The sequence below is a fragment of the Nannizzia gypsea genome, genomic scaffold, assembly GCF_000150975.2.
Source record: "Nannizzia gypsea CBS 118893 supercont1.5 genomic scaffold, whole genome shotgun sequence".
Taxonomy (NCBI): domain Eukaryota; kingdom Fungi; phylum Ascomycota; class Eurotiomycetes; order Onygenales; family Arthrodermataceae; genus Nannizzia; species Nannizzia gypsea.
Window position 1 is genome coordinate 1,929,188 of NW_003345197.1, and position 16,348 is coordinate 1,945,535.

General features: G+C 49.1%; 6 protein-coding genes across 6 annotated transcripts; 5 read left to right on the plus strand and 1 right to left on the minus strand.

The window, feature by feature from the left end:
* Positions 1-397: 397 nt before the first annotated feature.
* MGYG_06575 (non-hemolytic phospholipase C) lies at positions 398-2,866 on the plus strand (the record flags this gene model as incomplete). The annotated part of the gene is made up of 8 exons (XM_003171984.1): positions 398-565; positions 635-717; positions 791-1,052; positions 1,124-1,247; positions 1,322-1,708; positions 1,775-1,885; positions 1,962-2,164; positions 2,225-2,866. 8 exons carry the CDS (start codon positions 398-400, stop codon positions 2,864-2,866), a joined length of 1,980 nt encoding a protein of 659 aa, XP_003172032.1.
* Positions 2,867-5,148: 2,282 nt separating this feature from the next.
* On the plus strand, positions 5,149-6,703 carry MGYG_06576 (oryzin; the record flags this gene model as incomplete). Its single annotated transcript, XM_003171985.1, has 5 exons — positions 5,149-5,478; positions 5,545-5,913; positions 5,989-6,085; positions 6,146-6,234; positions 6,320-6,703. The coding sequence occupies 5 exons, from the start codon at positions 5,149-5,151 to the stop codon at positions 6,701-6,703; spliced, it is 1,269 nt and encodes a 422-aa protein (XP_003172033.1).
* A 397-nt stretch (positions 6,704-7,100) lies between these two features.
* Positions 7,101-7,884, minus strand: MGYG_06578 (hypothetical protein; the record flags this gene model as incomplete). The annotated part of the gene is made up of 2 exons (XM_003171986.1): positions 7,101-7,298; positions 7,636-7,884. The coding sequence occupies 2 exons, from the start codon at positions 7,882-7,884 to the stop codon at positions 7,101-7,103; spliced, it is 447 nt and encodes a 148-aa protein (XP_003172034.1).
* Positions 7,885-8,523: 639 nt separating this feature from the next.
* On the plus strand, positions 8,524-10,531 carry MGYG_06579 (HET domain-containing protein; the record flags this gene model as incomplete). The annotated part of the gene is made up of 3 exons (XM_003171987.1): positions 8,524-10,119; positions 10,190-10,345; positions 10,409-10,531. The coding sequence occupies 3 exons, from the start codon at positions 8,524-8,526 to the stop codon at positions 10,529-10,531; spliced, it is 1,875 nt and encodes a 624-aa protein (XP_003172035.1).
* An 881-nt stretch (positions 10,532-11,412) lies between these two features.
* MGYG_06580 (hypothetical protein) lies at positions 11,413-12,422 on the plus strand (the record flags this gene model as incomplete). The annotated part of the gene is made up of 2 exons (XM_003171988.1): positions 11,413-11,583; positions 11,721-12,422. 2 exons carry the CDS (start codon positions 11,413-11,415, stop codon positions 12,420-12,422), a joined length of 873 nt encoding a protein of 290 aa, XP_003172036.1.
* A 1,543-nt stretch (positions 12,423-13,965) lies between these two features.
* MGYG_06581 (hypothetical protein) lies at positions 13,966-14,563 on the plus strand (the record flags this gene model as incomplete). Its single annotated transcript, XM_003171989.1, has 2 exons — positions 13,966-14,135; positions 14,449-14,563. The coding sequence occupies 2 exons, from the start codon at positions 13,966-13,968 to the stop codon at positions 14,561-14,563; spliced, it is 285 nt and encodes a 94-aa protein (XP_003172037.1).
* Between the last annotated feature and the right edge of the window lie 1,785 nt (positions 14,564-16,348).

Below are 16,348 nucleotides of genomic sequence, written 5' to 3' on the forward strand. Positions count from 1 at the left end.
GTGAATGACCATCTCCCCCATGGCTATTACACGACGGGGACGCGGCAAGGTGGACCGCTGATCTGCTAGAGTTTGCTGCCTGCCCTGTGGAGGTCAAGACGTGTTGCTCCCGAGGCGAAGAAGCAGAAAAGCAGAGGCAAAGACAAACTATGCCGCGGGAGCTGGGCGGTGGGGAAGAGATGATGCAACGCTGCGAGCGGAGGGGAGAATATCAATCTCGTCGTGCATCGCCCCAGGGCAGAGAATGGCCAGCGGCCGGCTGACCGAGAATGGACAGAGAGCATGTCTCAACGGCTCAAAATGCTTTTTATACCCTGAGGATCTCCCTCCAGTCCGTGTGGGCAAGTCTCTCGAAGCAGAGGAGCTGTGAAAAAGATATCCTAACTGGGACAACGCCATGCAGACTGCTGTGCTGTTGCTGACGGCTCTGTCGACCGTCCTTGTTGACCGTCGTCATCATGCTTTTGCTGCCCCTGGGGCTGCTGGGGCTGGAGAGACAGCTCGCTCGCTGAAGGAGATCGAACATGTTGTCATATTCATGCAGGAGAACCGGTCTTTCAACCATGTATGTCTACCTTCCATATTTTCTCACGGTGACTGTGGCCGCAGTGGTGCTGACAGTGTATACCAAAAGTACTTTGGCACCATGGCCGGAACTCGCAACTTTGCAGATCCTAATGTCCAGATCAATGATGACGGCAGATCCGTTTTGATCCAGTGAGTTTCTGCCGCTGTAGAGGTATATCTGTGCAATCCACAGATTACGGATTCTGATATCATGCTGCTGTAGAAAGGTCCGGCCCCCGAGACAGGGAGTCAACACCCTAGCCCCATGGCATCTAGCTCACCAGGGAGGAGACTGGGCTGAGGGTGCTCAATGCGCCACTGGGGGTAGCAATAGCTATGACTACAACCAGGCCAGTCTGAACCACGGGCGAAATGACCGCTGGCAGGATTTTGGTGAGCCGGCTAACTGGGGATTCCTGAAGCGAAGTGAAATCCCCATCCACTTCTCTGTTGCTGAGGGCTGGACTGTTGGTGACATGTACCAGGTATGCAATTATCATCATCACCACCCCCTGAGCCTACGGCCAGACATAGCAAAAGTATTGATATGTTGCAGCAATCTTCTATCACCGCAACCAACCCAAACAGAGTTATGCTGGTTAGCGGTTCTCTCAATGTTCCTGGAAGCCCCCAGAAGCCAGGAGACGGCGGAACTTATCTCGATAACTGGGAGGTGCCTGGTAATAAATAAAATTCAACTAGGCCCTATATCTGTCTTCTGTGCTGAGTATTCTATATATCTAACGGTTTATAGGCTGCCCACTGCCAAACATTAACTGCTACCCTCTCAACTGGCAGACTTGCTACGAGGTCTATGAAGAGCTTGGTGTCTCCTGGCAGGTCTATCAGGACAAGAACAACTTTGGAGACAACCCCCTCGCTCACTTCAAGAACTTCCGCGACGCCCCGGCAGACTCGCCTCTCACCAAGAAGGGTATGTCATATCCTGGGCTGGAGAAGTTCTACCAGGATGCTCGTGCTGGCACTTTGCCTGAGGTCAGCTTCATCGTTGGTCCTATGGAGCTGTCTGAGCATCCCCCCTGGCTGCCAAAGGATGGAGCCTGGCTGCAGCAGCAGGTCATCGACGCTGTCACCCAGAGCCCAAAGTATGGCAAGACTGTCTTGCTGATCAGCTACGACGGTAAGTTCTTCGTTCTTCGTTCTACCATTAGTTAACGACTGAATGGTTTCCTGACTGGTTTGCAAGAGTCCGGCGGCTTTGGTGACCACGTTACCCCTTACCATGCGCCCAAGGGAACCCCTGGAGAATGGATGAAGGACTACCTAGGACTCCAGGGTGACATCTTCGTTGGTCCAGGTACGTGTTGAATATGAATAACCCTTTTATGCCTTCGGGTGAGTATAGGGTAATACTAAACACTATGCTGTGCCAGGTTGGAGACTGCCTTTCTATGTTGTCTCCCCCTTCACCCGCGGCGGCCGTGTCTTCACCGAGCACGCAGACCATACCTCGCAGATTCTCTTCGTCGAGGAGTGGCTTTCTAGCAAAGGATACAGCAACGTCACGCTGCCCAGCATGGTTCACTGGCGCCGCGAGCACATGTCAAGCTTGGTCAGCATGCTGGACTTTGAGAACGTGAGTGGGCAGTGTATCTCATGCACGAAAGGCACATGCAACTAACCGTTCTCTCAACAGGCTGATACCTCGATTCCCAACATTCCCAAGGCTGAAGTGCCCAGCAAGAACTCAGCGGGAGCCTGGGATGGCATGTCCAAATGTAAGGCCCGCTTCGGCAACCCAACCGCCCCTTGGAAGACTCAGCCAAAGACGTTCCCTCCCAAGGGCCTGATCGAGCAAGGTTACAAGCAAGTGGTTGGCTACCTGACCGAAGGACGATATCTCGTCTTCTCTTCCTCACAGGACAAGGACGAGTTCCTGCTCTCTCACGAGGGCGGATCGAAGCTAGGCGTCTCTAAGTCTTCCACTGATGCGAACCGCTATGCCCAGCCGGACAACCGATTTGTGATCCATTACTACAACAATGGCGCGACGGACCTGGAGACTCGCCTAACACAGCAGGACGGGCCGTTCCTCGTGTCTACCCCTGACAAAACACGGTGGATCGGGCTTGATGGGACTCTCGTCGGGTCTCGAGAAGCTGCGGCGCCTATGGATATCGACTTCGATGCTGGCCCGCAGGGCGGCTCCCGTGGCTACAGCATCAAGTATGCAAAGGGAGGGGATAACAGCTTTGTCACTATCAGCAAGGGAGGTGTCAGCATCGGCAAGGCTTCGGCTCAGTTCAGGTTCAAGGTTCTCAGTGTTTCCTATGATTGAGAAAGAGGTAGTACTATGCTTTGCCGCTGTCCATTTACTAGTTCAACTATAGCTAGTTAATTGTTTTCCAAGCATAATAGATGTTTCTGTTGCCATGGAGTCCTCCGGTACGTGGAGATTGGACTTTTCATAGTGCTCTGTGGTACACATCACCTTCCTTTTATGCATACGACACCCATGCTGCAGGTTGTCTGGTTATAAGACAACAAGAGCGAAGTAGAGATATATGAGCCGGTTCGTTAGTAAGGCTATAACTATAGCCGAGGACAGACTGGAGCTGATAATGGCCTACTGTCGGTGTTGTTTGATGCTGTTGACTCAAGCATGTCGAGGACGGGCATCATGGGCAGTTATCAAAACACGGCGTGTCAGACGATCTTGGATAGAGCTAGAGCTAGTAGTTAATGTATCATCGCCGCCACCACATATCCGTGGAATCTGGTTTTTATGCTGAATCTATATCAAGAGTCCTCATAAGATCCAGCTCTCCCACTACTTAACACTTCAGCTCTCCGGTCGTTTATGCCTAACTACCTAGGTTAACTAAAAAAGGAATGTACATCCGTCAATAGGTCTCTCTCTCTCTCATTCCCTCTCTCTTTCACCTTTAAGTTGACTACCCTCACGGCCAGGGATATAACGGAGGCAGATAATGTCCTTGATATCTCGCTCGTTGCACGGAGCAACTTCTATTTATTACCTAGTCGTTAACTGGGTACCTAGGCAGTTAATTAAGCACGGAGCAAGTCTTCTCCACACAAATCAAGCTTTAGACAGGCGGACGGCGGGCGGCAAACCGATGCCGTGGTAAGGGTGGAAATCATTGCACATCACAACGACACTATATATCTATGTCCAAGTGGTTAAACTGCTGGCCGATGCGGAGGTGGACAATATACGGAGTAGCTAACTAGTTAACCGGCGAGATCAAAGTAGTTGGTTTATTTTAGAGACATGACTCGTTTTTCGACGTCAAAGAGATCTAAACTGGGGCATAATAACTACATGCTTGCTTTGGCGTCTGCTCTAGAATCTGGGAAGTGTCTGAGGCGATGAAACTAGCTTCCTCTTTGGGCAGCGAAGTCCGTCCGGGGGAACGTAACTAGTTAGGGGGCTCGGGAAAAACGGCCGAGCCAGGTCAAACCATAGTTAACAATACGACAACATCGGACAGCAGAGAGCGCGAAAGTGAGAGAGTGAGGTACTCCGTAGAGAATTAATTATGGGAAGTCTTTCTCATCTTTATATCTAAGTCTTTATAATGTAACTAGTCCATAACTAATACCTCTCTATAATTCCTCATCCTCCTTTTGCCCCGTTCGTCCTTCTCTTTTGCATCTGGAAATTGCGCCCCCTGGTAGGGATGACTAACTAGTAACGCCGGGCGAACGGAAGAAGATGACTACAGAAGAATTCACCGTTTGGGGAAATCAATCTCGCATCCGTATGAAATTACGTTGATGATGTCGCCATTTCATACTTCTATGTAAGTGTGAGTCGAACTGCCCCTAACCCTGCTCACACCGATTTTCTGTCTTAGCTAACGATACTCTGTAGCTGATCTACAATATCATCTGAGGCCGCCACCCCCAGTTTCCCGAGGAGCCGCCTCCCTCAGCGTGGAAAACTAAGAGGGGAACAAGCACAACATCGCCGTACCTCTGGAGCAATCAATGAAAGAAGAGATGTGAAGGAGAGATAGGCTATTCGAGGAACACGAAGGTTAGAAGGTGGTTAGTGATGGTATCTGGCGGGTTGCCATCTGGTTTGTCCAGCTCTGGATGGGATGAAACAAGCAGAGATAACGAGCCGAAGCACATCCCATGCAAGTGTTCGTAAGAGGAAGAGAGAAGATGGAGAGACATGATGAGGGTATTACTTGTTCTGGAAGGACATCAGATGTGCCTCTTGATACCCATGGATATACCCCGTACAGGGCAACATATCACGGCTTGCTCGCAATCTATGCCGCGGACGGTGTCCGATTCCTTGGAGTGTTCATATTTAACTACTCAGATACATCTTGACCACGGTTTATGGCTTGTTTTTAGGCCCAACCTTCCTGGCACGTCTTATTGTTCGAAGACAAGTCCTGTCAACCGACGAGAGGGTAGAGCGATAATAGCCGATTCACCGATGATCAGACGTATCTTAACTTTTATATATCAAGTATATATATATATATAAAATATCAAGAACAGTGCAGCGTCTTGAGCCTTCGATTCAGCCATCAACTGAATATCCTCCTGGTTTAACGTATTACCTTTATACATATACCCGCCATGCAGTTCTTAAGCTTGAATTTGCTTCTTCTCCTCCCTTTTGTGGCGGGTGACCTTGCTCCACAGCCTGAGCCACTGCGCGCTGGGCCCAGCGACGTTGTTCCAGGCCAATATATCGTCACTTTGAAAGAGGGCCTCAGCTCGGCGCAGATCAGGGACCACAAGAAATGGGTCAACTCCGTGCACCGGGCTAACCTTGACAGCTTTGCCGCTGGCGCTAGCGGAGTAGAGACCGAGGGTATCATGAAGCATTTCCATATCCACAACCTGAACATGTACTCCGGCGGTTTTGACGAGAAGACGGCGGAAGAACTTAGCCGCAACCCATACGTGAGTCGCAAACCCATAGTTATATATTTAGCCGTGATATAACGTTATTCATTAACAAGCCGTCAGGTCAAATCGGTGCACCCGGACCAACACGTCTACCTCGCAAAGACGGTGACGCAGCCACAGGCACGCTGGGGCCTGGGCTACATGTCCAGCAAGGGCAAGCCGGTCCCGCTGCACAGCACACTTGTAGACTACCTGTACGACGACAAGGCCGGAGAGGGTGTGTGGGCATACGTCCTCGACACCGGTATCAATGTCAACCACGTCGAGTTCGAGGGACGCGGCATCCTGGGCCACAACGCCATCCCGAACAAACCACATACTGACGAGTTCGGCCACGGGACGTACGTGGCGGGTATCATCGCCGGGAAGACATACGGCGTTGCGAAGAAGGCGAACGTTGTGTCCGCAAAGGCCTTTGACACTGGCTCCGTGAGTAAACTCGCACGTACACCAGTTGTGTCTAACGAGAGACGGCCGTGATAAACGACACTGATGAGAGAACAGAGCACGTACAACTACATTCTTGAGACGTACGACTGGATCGTCCGGAACATAACCGACTCCAACCGTAAAAACAAGGCAGTTATCAACCTCAGCATCTGTATGTATCCATTCCATTCTCCTGCAACGGTAACGGACAGCATGTGCTAAACTGCGGCAGCCGGCGCCAAGTACCAGCCCTTTGACGACGCCGTGGAAAACGCCTTCAAGGCCGGCATCACCACCGTGGTAGCCGCCGGCAACGATGGCGTAAGTAGGATCCTCATCAACGAACCAACAGGCCAAAGATATCTATAAATATATCAATGCCTACTAACACGCATGCTCCAAACAGAAAGACGCAAAGAACAACACCCCGGCCTCGTCACCTAACGCCATCACCGTCGGCGCAGTCCGCTGGGAGAACACCCGCCCCAGCTTCTCGAACTACGGCAAGATCGTGGACATATGGGCGCCCGGCGAGCTGATCAAGTCGTGCTGGAAGGGCAGCAATACCGCTACGTCCACGCAGTCAGGCACATCCGCCGCGAGCCCTCACGTCGCCGGCCTGGTCGCCTACCTCATGAGCTTCGAGAACCTGCCCTCTCCGTCGGCCGTGACCGCGCGAGTCCTCAACCTGACTATCCCCAATCTAGTCAAGGACGCAAAGGACAGCCCCAACCGCGTTGTCTATAACGGCATCCAGGAGCGCAAGTTCACGCTGCCTAAGGACTACTAACCCAGTGTAACTGATATAAATGTCGGTTTTTAAATTGATGTTGTCATATGTCAAACCGAGGGGCTTCAAGTTCCGCCTTAGTTTATAGTAAGCAAGTGTATGCGAGCGCTATTAACTAGAAGATCAATAATATAGTAAATAAGCCCCCGCTTCAACTCACTATAGAGAGCTTTGTTATTTATAGGAGAAAGGTTTAACTTTAGACATCAGCCTAGTTAAATGGGGTGTGGCGTGAAGGGGAGGATCCTTTCGCACGACGTGCCTTAGGGGTAGAGGGACACCTATCAGCCGTTCTTATAGGCGCGATTAGAGCGGTCTGCATCTCTCAGGAGTGTTGAAGCCCGAATCCAGTCGGGTATGGCCCATTGTGATATGGTTACTAGGAAGTCGCGTGTTCCTAGAGCGGGAATGCGGGTCTACCGTGAGTATAGAAAGGCTCGTCTTTTGGATAGATTTCACGATGGTCACCATGCTTGCTGATCTGCCTCTTAGTTGGCTTGGCTTCGTCGGTTGCAATACCGACTTTGATGCGGGTAAGTTGTAAGACTGATTGTTCAAGGCGGTCCGTTCGGGGTGTCTCCTTGGATAACCCATCCTTTTATAGTGTTGAGCGAATTCGAGTGTTCTCTGGTATGAAACGAAGTGTCCTTCCAGTCTGAAATAGCTGATCCTCCTTTACAATTTTCTGCTAGCGTCGAAGACGCTCCTAAAGTTGGCTCCTACTAAGGGGGGCTTCATGGTATTGCTGTTGGCGGGGCGAGACTGGCTTCCTGGCGTGGGTTCAGGAGTTCAAAGAGTTCCTGCGCGATGAAATAGTGTCTGAGGAACTTGGCTAATAAGGCCGAGATAAGGACAGTTGCTGCCTATAACCCTAGGTTGAAAGTTGGTAAGCAGGGAAGATAGATAGATATTCATTCATATGAGAAATATACCTTAGACCACCACGGCCGGTTGATATTAAAATCCTTAAGAGAAATAACTTTGCCGTCCTGGATAATTACTACCGGTCCTGGAAGCTCCTTTCGATGATACAGATCGATTGCAGCTTGGAGGTTTATCTTCTGTGGTTCGCTGGTGGCGGGGTCGTCGATCATGGCTTGAAGCTCTGCTATACGGCCTGGCACATCCCACTGAATGGGGATGGGGCATGTAGGCAGCGGGTTGAAAGAACTGGGAGGCATGGCTTGGGCGAAGTTGGAGATGAAACTGTTGGACCACAAGTCAAGTGACAAAAAGGTCTAATGCCCCATGGATACCATGGGTAATGTGTGTGAGTCTAACTAAAGTGGAATATCCCAACAGAAGCCAAAGATGAAGTTGAAGCTGAAGCCAAAGATGATAAAATAACTTTCCGTAGTACTATTTATAGCTAGCTTCGTACACGTTCTTTCTTAGTAATTAACCTTGGACCTTATTGTCAAATATTCTGCTTAGTCAGCTTATATATTCACTGTGGCTCCATATGTAGTCACATTTATACCCGACATTCCACTCAGCCTCCGAGGTATATCGCATACGGAGGAGCATGAAATATTCGGTAAATTAAAATAACCCTTCCTAGCTATATGGCTACTAGACTACTATATAGCAGCGCTGCAGCGATAGCATCGCCCACATATTCTCCTGTTGCACGGTATCCGCGGAGCGAGATAAAAACGAGGATGCGACACGAAATACGAACAGCTTCCCACCTGGGCTCGGATGCGACGATGGCAGGACAGCCAAGGACGAGATCAGCATGAGATAAAAAACGCGAGGGCGCGCTGCCTGGTGAGTGTCTCTTCTAGTAACTAGCTCAACATACGAACTTGCTAACTAACATGCGCTTGCTCAATGCTTGGACCCTCCGCGTCGAGGAGTTCTTCGACGACAGCACCCTCCCCAGATATGCCATCCTCTCGCATCGATGGCAGGACGAAGAGGTCTCCCTGCAGCAGCTGAGAGACGGCCAGGCGGCGCAGCTGCACGGTTACAAGAAGCTGGCAGACAGCTGCTCCCAGGCGCTGCGTGACGGCTTCGACTACGTCTGGATCGATACCTGCTGCATCGACAAGACCAGCAGCGCTGAGCTGTCCGAGGCCCTCAACTCCATGTTCCAGTGGTACCAGCGTGCGAGCGTGTGCTATGCCTACCTATTCGACGTGGATGAGACATCCATCACTAGCAAGGAGTCATCGACTTTCTACCGCAGCGCCTGGTTTACCCGTGGATGGACGCTACAGGAGCTTCTGGCCCCGGCCACCGTCGAGTTCTTCAACGGCGCATGGCAGAGGCTCGGTACCAAGGTCAAGCTCAAGGATGCGATATGCGAGGTGACGGGCATTCATCCCGGCGTGCTCACGGGTGAGCTCGACCTGCAGTCCTTCTCCGTTGCCCAGCGCATGTCCTGGGCTGCCCGTCGCACCACTGCAAAGGTTGAGGATCGAGCGTACAGTCTGCTGGGAATCTTCGGCATCAATATGCCCATGCTCTATGGCGAAGGCGAGAGGGCCTTCCTGCGTCTCCAGGAGGAGATCATGAAGCAGTCGGACGACCACACCCTTTTTGCCTGGAAGAGCTCTGACCAAAATTTCCGGGGCTTGTTCGCCAAATCCCCTGCTGCATTTGCCGATAGCGGCAATCTCGTGCAGTCTGCCAGCAAGTGGAACATGAAGCCTTACTCGCTAACCAACATGGGCCTTTCGATCGAGCTCGCCATGGTCGAGTGGTCTATGGGTGTGTACCTCGCCGCGCTGGATTGCCAAACCGAAGGAGTGCAGAACAGCCGTGTCGGCATCTTCCTCTCTGACCTACCGGAGAAAAACCAGTATGCCAGGATAATGCTCGACGGTGTCGACCTACCTCGCTTCTCCACCAACCGCCAGAGCCAATACCGTTATATCTATGTAAGACAGAACATTCGAGGCTCCCTGCAACCAACAGAGCGGGAGTACGGCTTTTGGCTGCGTCGGATGCCCAAACCGAACTCTTCCCCAGATGCCACTTTCGACGTCACTGCATGGAACAAGAGTTGGACAAGACAAAACATGGTCTTCACCATTCCGAAGGGAGAGTCCGGGACCGCTGTCGTTATACGGTACAAGCCCGAGGTGGGCATCACCCAAAATGTCAAGCTTGGATTCGACCCCAAGTTCAATCCGGTTTGCCAGTTTGGAGGGCAGTACTACTCGCCAAAGATGTTTGGCTCTCCAGCTCGCGACACTTTCGATGGTATCATGGCGACGGACTGGATGAATCCCCGTCTTGAAGGGGTGCATGTGGGCGACAAGGAGGCCGGCTTGAATATCGACGACTACATTCGCATCCTCATCCTCAAAGAGACCGTCAAGGGCAAGGAAATGTGGGTGGTCTACATCGCCCACTATGACGAGGAAGCTGTTTGGTACCGTGATCGAGTGTGTGATGGCTGCCATCTGGTAAGCTATTCCCCCATCAACCGACCCCCAAGGAATATGAAGGCCGGGCTAATATGGCTGCTTGCCCCAGACGATATTCGGCAAACTATACAGGTGCAGCGAGTGTTCGGGGTTCGACTATTGTGAGGACTGCTATGCCAAGGCAGACAAGACTCACCCCCAGCACAGGTTCAAAAAGGATAAGCCTGTATGCCATTCTGGCGTCAAGTGCGACAGCTGCTCATCGGTAAGTGTCCGACTCTATATGGGAACTGCTTCACTCAGGCACTTTGATGCTGATGCCATATAGAAGGTATATGGGAGCCGCTACAAGTGCTCTCGCTGCCCGGACTTTGACCTTTGCTGCTATTGCTTTGCGGATGCTATGAAGATTCACCCGCAGCATCAGTTCAAGGAGATCAAGAAGCCATAGCCTTTTCGTTTCGTTTCTTTTCTTTTCTTTCATCTCCTTTTTTTGGTTTTTCTTAACATACGAGTCAAGACTAGCGTGCAATAACTAGTTAGTTACGAAGCCAGCAGAGGTAACTATCAAGCTGAAAACCTAGCGCCGTTGTGTTCAATAACTATGGAGCCTTACCGTCATCGCTTGCGAACAAGCTGCAGTCACCTAGCACAGTACGCCTCCGCTTGATACCAACTTATTATACCACCCCCAAAAGATTATAAGAGCGAGAAAAGCCTATATATACTGCATCTATTGCAGGCTTCTCGGACACGTCGGAGGGGGATATTATCTTTTAATAGGGAGTTTTGCTCGGCTATGGAATATTCCGCGGTTCAAGAGGTACGGCTTATATTGTGGAATGCTATTATGATCTAGATAACAGCGGGAAATTGGAAAACTCCCTGTTAAGCTAAATAACTATATATCAAAACAGACGTTCAATAGGTTCAACTTACTAACCACTGAAGTGGGCTCTCTCTTTCCGTTCAGTCGTTTTCACAATAATTCCGAGCTCGCGAGTTGGAGTTCGATTCCATTGCAGAGACACCAGCGTCGTGAAATCCCCCTGATTCACCCTGCTCTATCCACTTATTACATCCAGCAAAGTTTAATAAGAGGTATTCTGTTCAACCATCGTTTGGTAACTACTTTTGACCTGGCAACCGCTATAGCTAGCATAATATTCAGGAGACATTTGCCTTACATCAAGCGCTCTCCAACAAGCATTTAAGGAGCCAACCGTTTTCTGCAGGAAGGACAAAATTTCTTCCCTTATCTCATCAGCTTCGCTCTGCCTAACCATAACAACTACTCGCTGCCCAGCATTGTCGTTACCTACTTCTACCACGATGTCCCAGACGCTAGATTCTGGTCGTGCTGAACGTCTCCCCTGCCTGCGATGCCTGACAAACCTATATTCGCCGAGACGAGAGAGTCCGGTGCACTTGGAGATGACTTGCAAGCGAGGCCCCTTTGCATGCTCTCGCTGCGTTCGACTTCGTGACAATGGATGTGCAACCGTGAGTCTTCTATTTCCCTTGTCATGTTGTACTCCAGTTAGTTAGTTATATATATTGACACCATGTAACCTGCATAGATTTGTCAGGATCTTGTCCCTTTGGCGGAAGAGTTAATGCGAGCCTACCATGATCTACAGGGAATGCTCGAGCCGGACAGAGCCACTACTTCCCAGGAGCGAAATAACACTATGCAACGGCTTATTGATGCCCAAAACCAATTCATAAATAGAAAGGCCGCTTTAGCTCGGCGCCGGCAGAAAACCACCACCGGGCCTGTGTTGTACAGCAAGAAAAAGGGAGAGGCTATGCGGAGGTGCAAATTGCAGACTCAAAACAACAGTAGCGAGTCAAGCGACTGTTTCATCATCGAGGAAAGTGATTCTAGCAGCACGACCAGCAATGCTACTAGCGATGACAGTAGTGTCAATCGGCCACTCCCTCGCAGGGCTACGACCCAGGCAAGCGTGGCTGCCTTGAGCCGCAAAGTCGACTCACTTATGGATATGCTTCGCCCAGTGCCCGATCTTCTGGCTTCTCTGACCGAGAGCAACCAAGCGTCTCTAGATGCGTTCCTTCAGGGCGTACAGGACTACACTCCCAAGCGTCAAAATCACCTCTCTGTTGTCATCCCGTCTCCCACTGTAACTGTTCCTACCACACCTACACCTTTGCCTGCTGCCTACCCAGAGTCGTCGCCTAGTATATATTCTGCAAAGTCCGCAAGGTCTACAAGGTCAGCCAAGTCTTCCCGGTCAAGAACATCTGCTGGAAACTATTTGTTTGGGGGATCTTCTTCCCGGGTAGCTTCGAGTGCGAGGCGTGGTCAAGGCTATTGTTAGGTGACTAACTATTGCGTGCAAAATCGACAACATCTGCGGGAAAATTGTTATCTACTGCGGGTGAGAAAGAACGTTGGTGTTGTAGTATAATTTATTGCTATTTTGTAGCTATCAACAACCAGGCTCTTTATCGAATATACACATGTACACTGCTTTCAGGCGCATTCCGACCAAAAGCGATGCTTCCTTAACTATAAGCCATATACTTGTCACGATTTGTTGGTTACGTAAGCCATCGAAGGCGATCTCGTTCGTTCCTGATTCTGCTTCTTCTTCACTTTACTCCTATGCAGCCAAAGACTATGAGTCGCAATATACCCAGCTAGTCGCCAAACGTGGCCAAAAGCGACACAAAATGAAGCTCTTATCAGGCTTATTCTTCCATTTAATTTTTGTGCTCAAACACCTTTTCTATACAGGGAAAAACCACTGAAAAAACCCCAATATCTCAGAAGAAAATTTTTCTCCTTTGCGATTTTACTGCCAAGGGCTCCTCACAAGCATGCTCGATTCTATGTCCTTCATTCTCCTTTCTGCAGGAAGGATTTCTTAATAGCGTCGCCTGACTCTTATCAGCGATGAATCTGACTATGGACTCTAGCCCGCTACCACTATTGCGGAGGTCTATACCCAAGCTGATGGAGATATGACCCATGGCAGGTATTAGCATGGCCCTCAGCACGCTCCAGAAAATTCTTTAGCCAACTCCGGATAGAATCATTCTTCCCTCGGACAACTGACAGCCCCCGGCCCTACTCCTTTAATGAATCAACTGTTCCAGCCGTATAACGGCGTTCTGGGATAAGCGCAGAGCATTCTCCAAGAGATGGTATCTCGAAACAGAAGCTTCGTGGAGACACCTATTGGAGCCATACTTCTTCACGAAGGCTGAATGACTCGAACCACGGTGTTCTCAGAGATACTCCTGTATTAGTGTCGACGTCAAGGAGGATGAAGGGGGCAATAGCATTGGCACAGCTAAGAAATACACTTCGCGCATCTCGAGACGCCGGACACCATTCACGCAGCACCACACACCGTCCATGCCACACAGACGGGAGCAATGGGATCCAGTCTCGAAACTCGTCACAGCTCTGCGGACGCGGAGCGAGAGAGGCCCTTCTCAGCACATCTCATGCAGGACTTGCTGGAATACTGCGACAGGCAGAAGATACTTATATATTTGTTTCATCCTCACCTTACGTATCTGACGCAGCCTCTTGACTTTATCGCTTTCCAGCAAGATAAATCTAACCACGCTAGGTTTGTTAATTGTTCGGCGAGAGGTGGAACAAGCACCACCTGTTCTTAAAATATTTGACCGCGACATTATCCGCGACACATTTTATCCTAGCTCTACGGGTAGCCAGGCAAATAACAGTGAGTTACCTAAGAATTGGGAGCATATGTCTCCAGTGTGGTTAGTAACAAGAGTGCTAATATTATACTAACGTAATCAACCACCCAAAGTACACCACCACCAAATGTACACACATCAAAAAATTCAAACTCTTACCATCCACCACTTTCAACCAGCTATAACATGGTGTCAGAAGAAGCAATTGCTGCAGCGATTGCAGATTTGGAACTGCAAGATGTTCTAAATATCTCTGAGACTGCAAGGAGATTTAAAATCAATAGGGTAACGTTATCGCGCCGATATCGAGGCGTTATAGGCTCGCGAGCCGAAGCAACATCTATATTTTATAAGAGGTTACCTGATTAGCAAGAACAAGCTCTCTTATAATATATAGAGAAGCTTGCAAAGCGTGGCCTTGCTCCCACCCCCCAAATCATTCGAAACCTTATCTGCGAGTTCTTAAAAGAGCCTGTAGGTAAGAGTTGGGTGACTAGGTTCTGTAAGAGGCATCAGGATCGTATCTAGAGTCTCTACACTCATTCAATTGACCAGGCCAGGCATGTAGCTGATAATTCTGCGCATTTTGAGCATTTTTACAAGCTTGCAAGTACTTGATTTATATTGTTAGCTATAAGAGATAACTGCTAACAGCTCTTTTCAACTTAGAGAAGCGATTGCCAAATACAACATTACCCCGGAGAATATATATAATTTCGATGAGAAAGGCTTCCTAATTGGGCTTGAACATGCTGTTAAACGAATTATTCCTATCTATCTGTGAGGCGGTGAGGCTTATAGACGCTGCAGTAGTGCTCAATGGCTGGAGTACGCGTTACACGGGAAGTCGCTGCAAGAATCTCGATATCTGAGGAACTAATCGCTACCTTCTTTCAGGGATGTAGTGAGGCATGCTTATATACACATGAGCTCTCTCTCTCTCGTGTAACTATCACATGATATCATGTGATATCCTTATGGCCTATATCTTAACCTACACCAGTAGCAGTAGAAAATAAATAACCAACCAATATATTCTATCAGTTCTTATTACTAGGCTTTAAGCCCTTTCAAATAGCTTATTCTACCTAAGCTATGCCTGTCAATTTGCTCCGAAGCCTTAGGTACTTAAGGTTTTGCCCAAGAGCTCTCAGGATAACCGTTTCATACCGTTTGAACCTAGTGTCTCCCTTATCTCTACTAAGCATTCCTCTGTGGCGACACCGCAGGGATTCTGTAACGAGAGGACCCTAAACTCCGCTACTCTTCCTTATGTCTAGATACTTAATATCTTTATAAGAACTCGTTAAGACCTAAATCTAGAGAGCTCGCTACTCGCTCTAGAGAGCAGCGCTCGATGTACTGGGATCATAGTCCTAAGATAGACGACGTTATTATTATCGCTATCCCCCCGATTACTATTAATGTCCTTATTACTGTATCGGATAAGAGCTAGTAGGTCTCTCCGGATTAGGAAGTTCTTAAGCGGGGCTTATTTACACTCGAGTACGACGTCGAAGTCCCCCTTATTCCGTCTCTTCTTAGTTTAAATATATTCAAGTTTTCTTTATTCTATAACTTCTTATTAGCGGCCTGAATTTAATACTACTCACCTACTTAGTTATTCCGTCTCCGCTAGCGTCCTCTACAAGGCCTAAGCTAGGGTAAACCGCTAAGCTAGCTCCCCAGTTAAAGAAAAGACCTATTACAAACCCTTTTAACTCTATCAGGAGTAGGGTAATAGAGCCTGTCACTCCTACTCTAAATATAGCTTTAACGGAGGAGAGTTCACCAGGATATTTGAGTTCTACCTCAAGCGACGGGTTTAATCAAGGGGACATTATACCTACTACTAGGAGACTAAGCTTCTCTAATCCGGACATAGCTCCCTTTAAAAATAATTTTACTCTGCTAAAAACTACCTTTGCGAGTCCAAAGAAGATAGCTCCTCAAAGTAGTTAGAATATGAGATTGCTAGAGTTCAAGCTCTATAGCCCGTTTAGCGGGACTAAGAAAGGAGGGGCTGAACTATGGCTCACGAAGCTAGATTAGGAGCTTAGACCCTTAGTAGATTACTCTCTAGATTCTCTATCTGTTCCCCTAGCGGACTACCTTATTATAATTAAGATTTTACTAACCAGGCTAGCCCAGGACTAGATGGTAGAAGATCTAGGTATTAGGACTTTATTAAATAAGGGGACTGTTGATACCGTGGCCACCATCAGAGAAAGGTTATATTTTAGATTCCCGGGGCCAAACTAAGATTATCAACCCACTCCACTTATTAATAAGCTATTAGCCCTTAAATAGGGACCTCAGAAACTAATCACCTAATATTATAAGAGAGGACAGGCTCTACTATCACGACAAGGGATTAGTGACGCGCTGTTACAGACCACCTGCGGCGCAGCCCAGATAAATACGCTCATTGGACAAACAAGGTTACGGGACGGAAGAACCCAGGAACTCCCCAAGTCACGTGATGACTGGAGAGGTCCCAAATGCCAAGACCATGGACAGGTCCACGATGGGACCTCAGAGCAAAGGTCCATGATGGGACCTCAGGGAG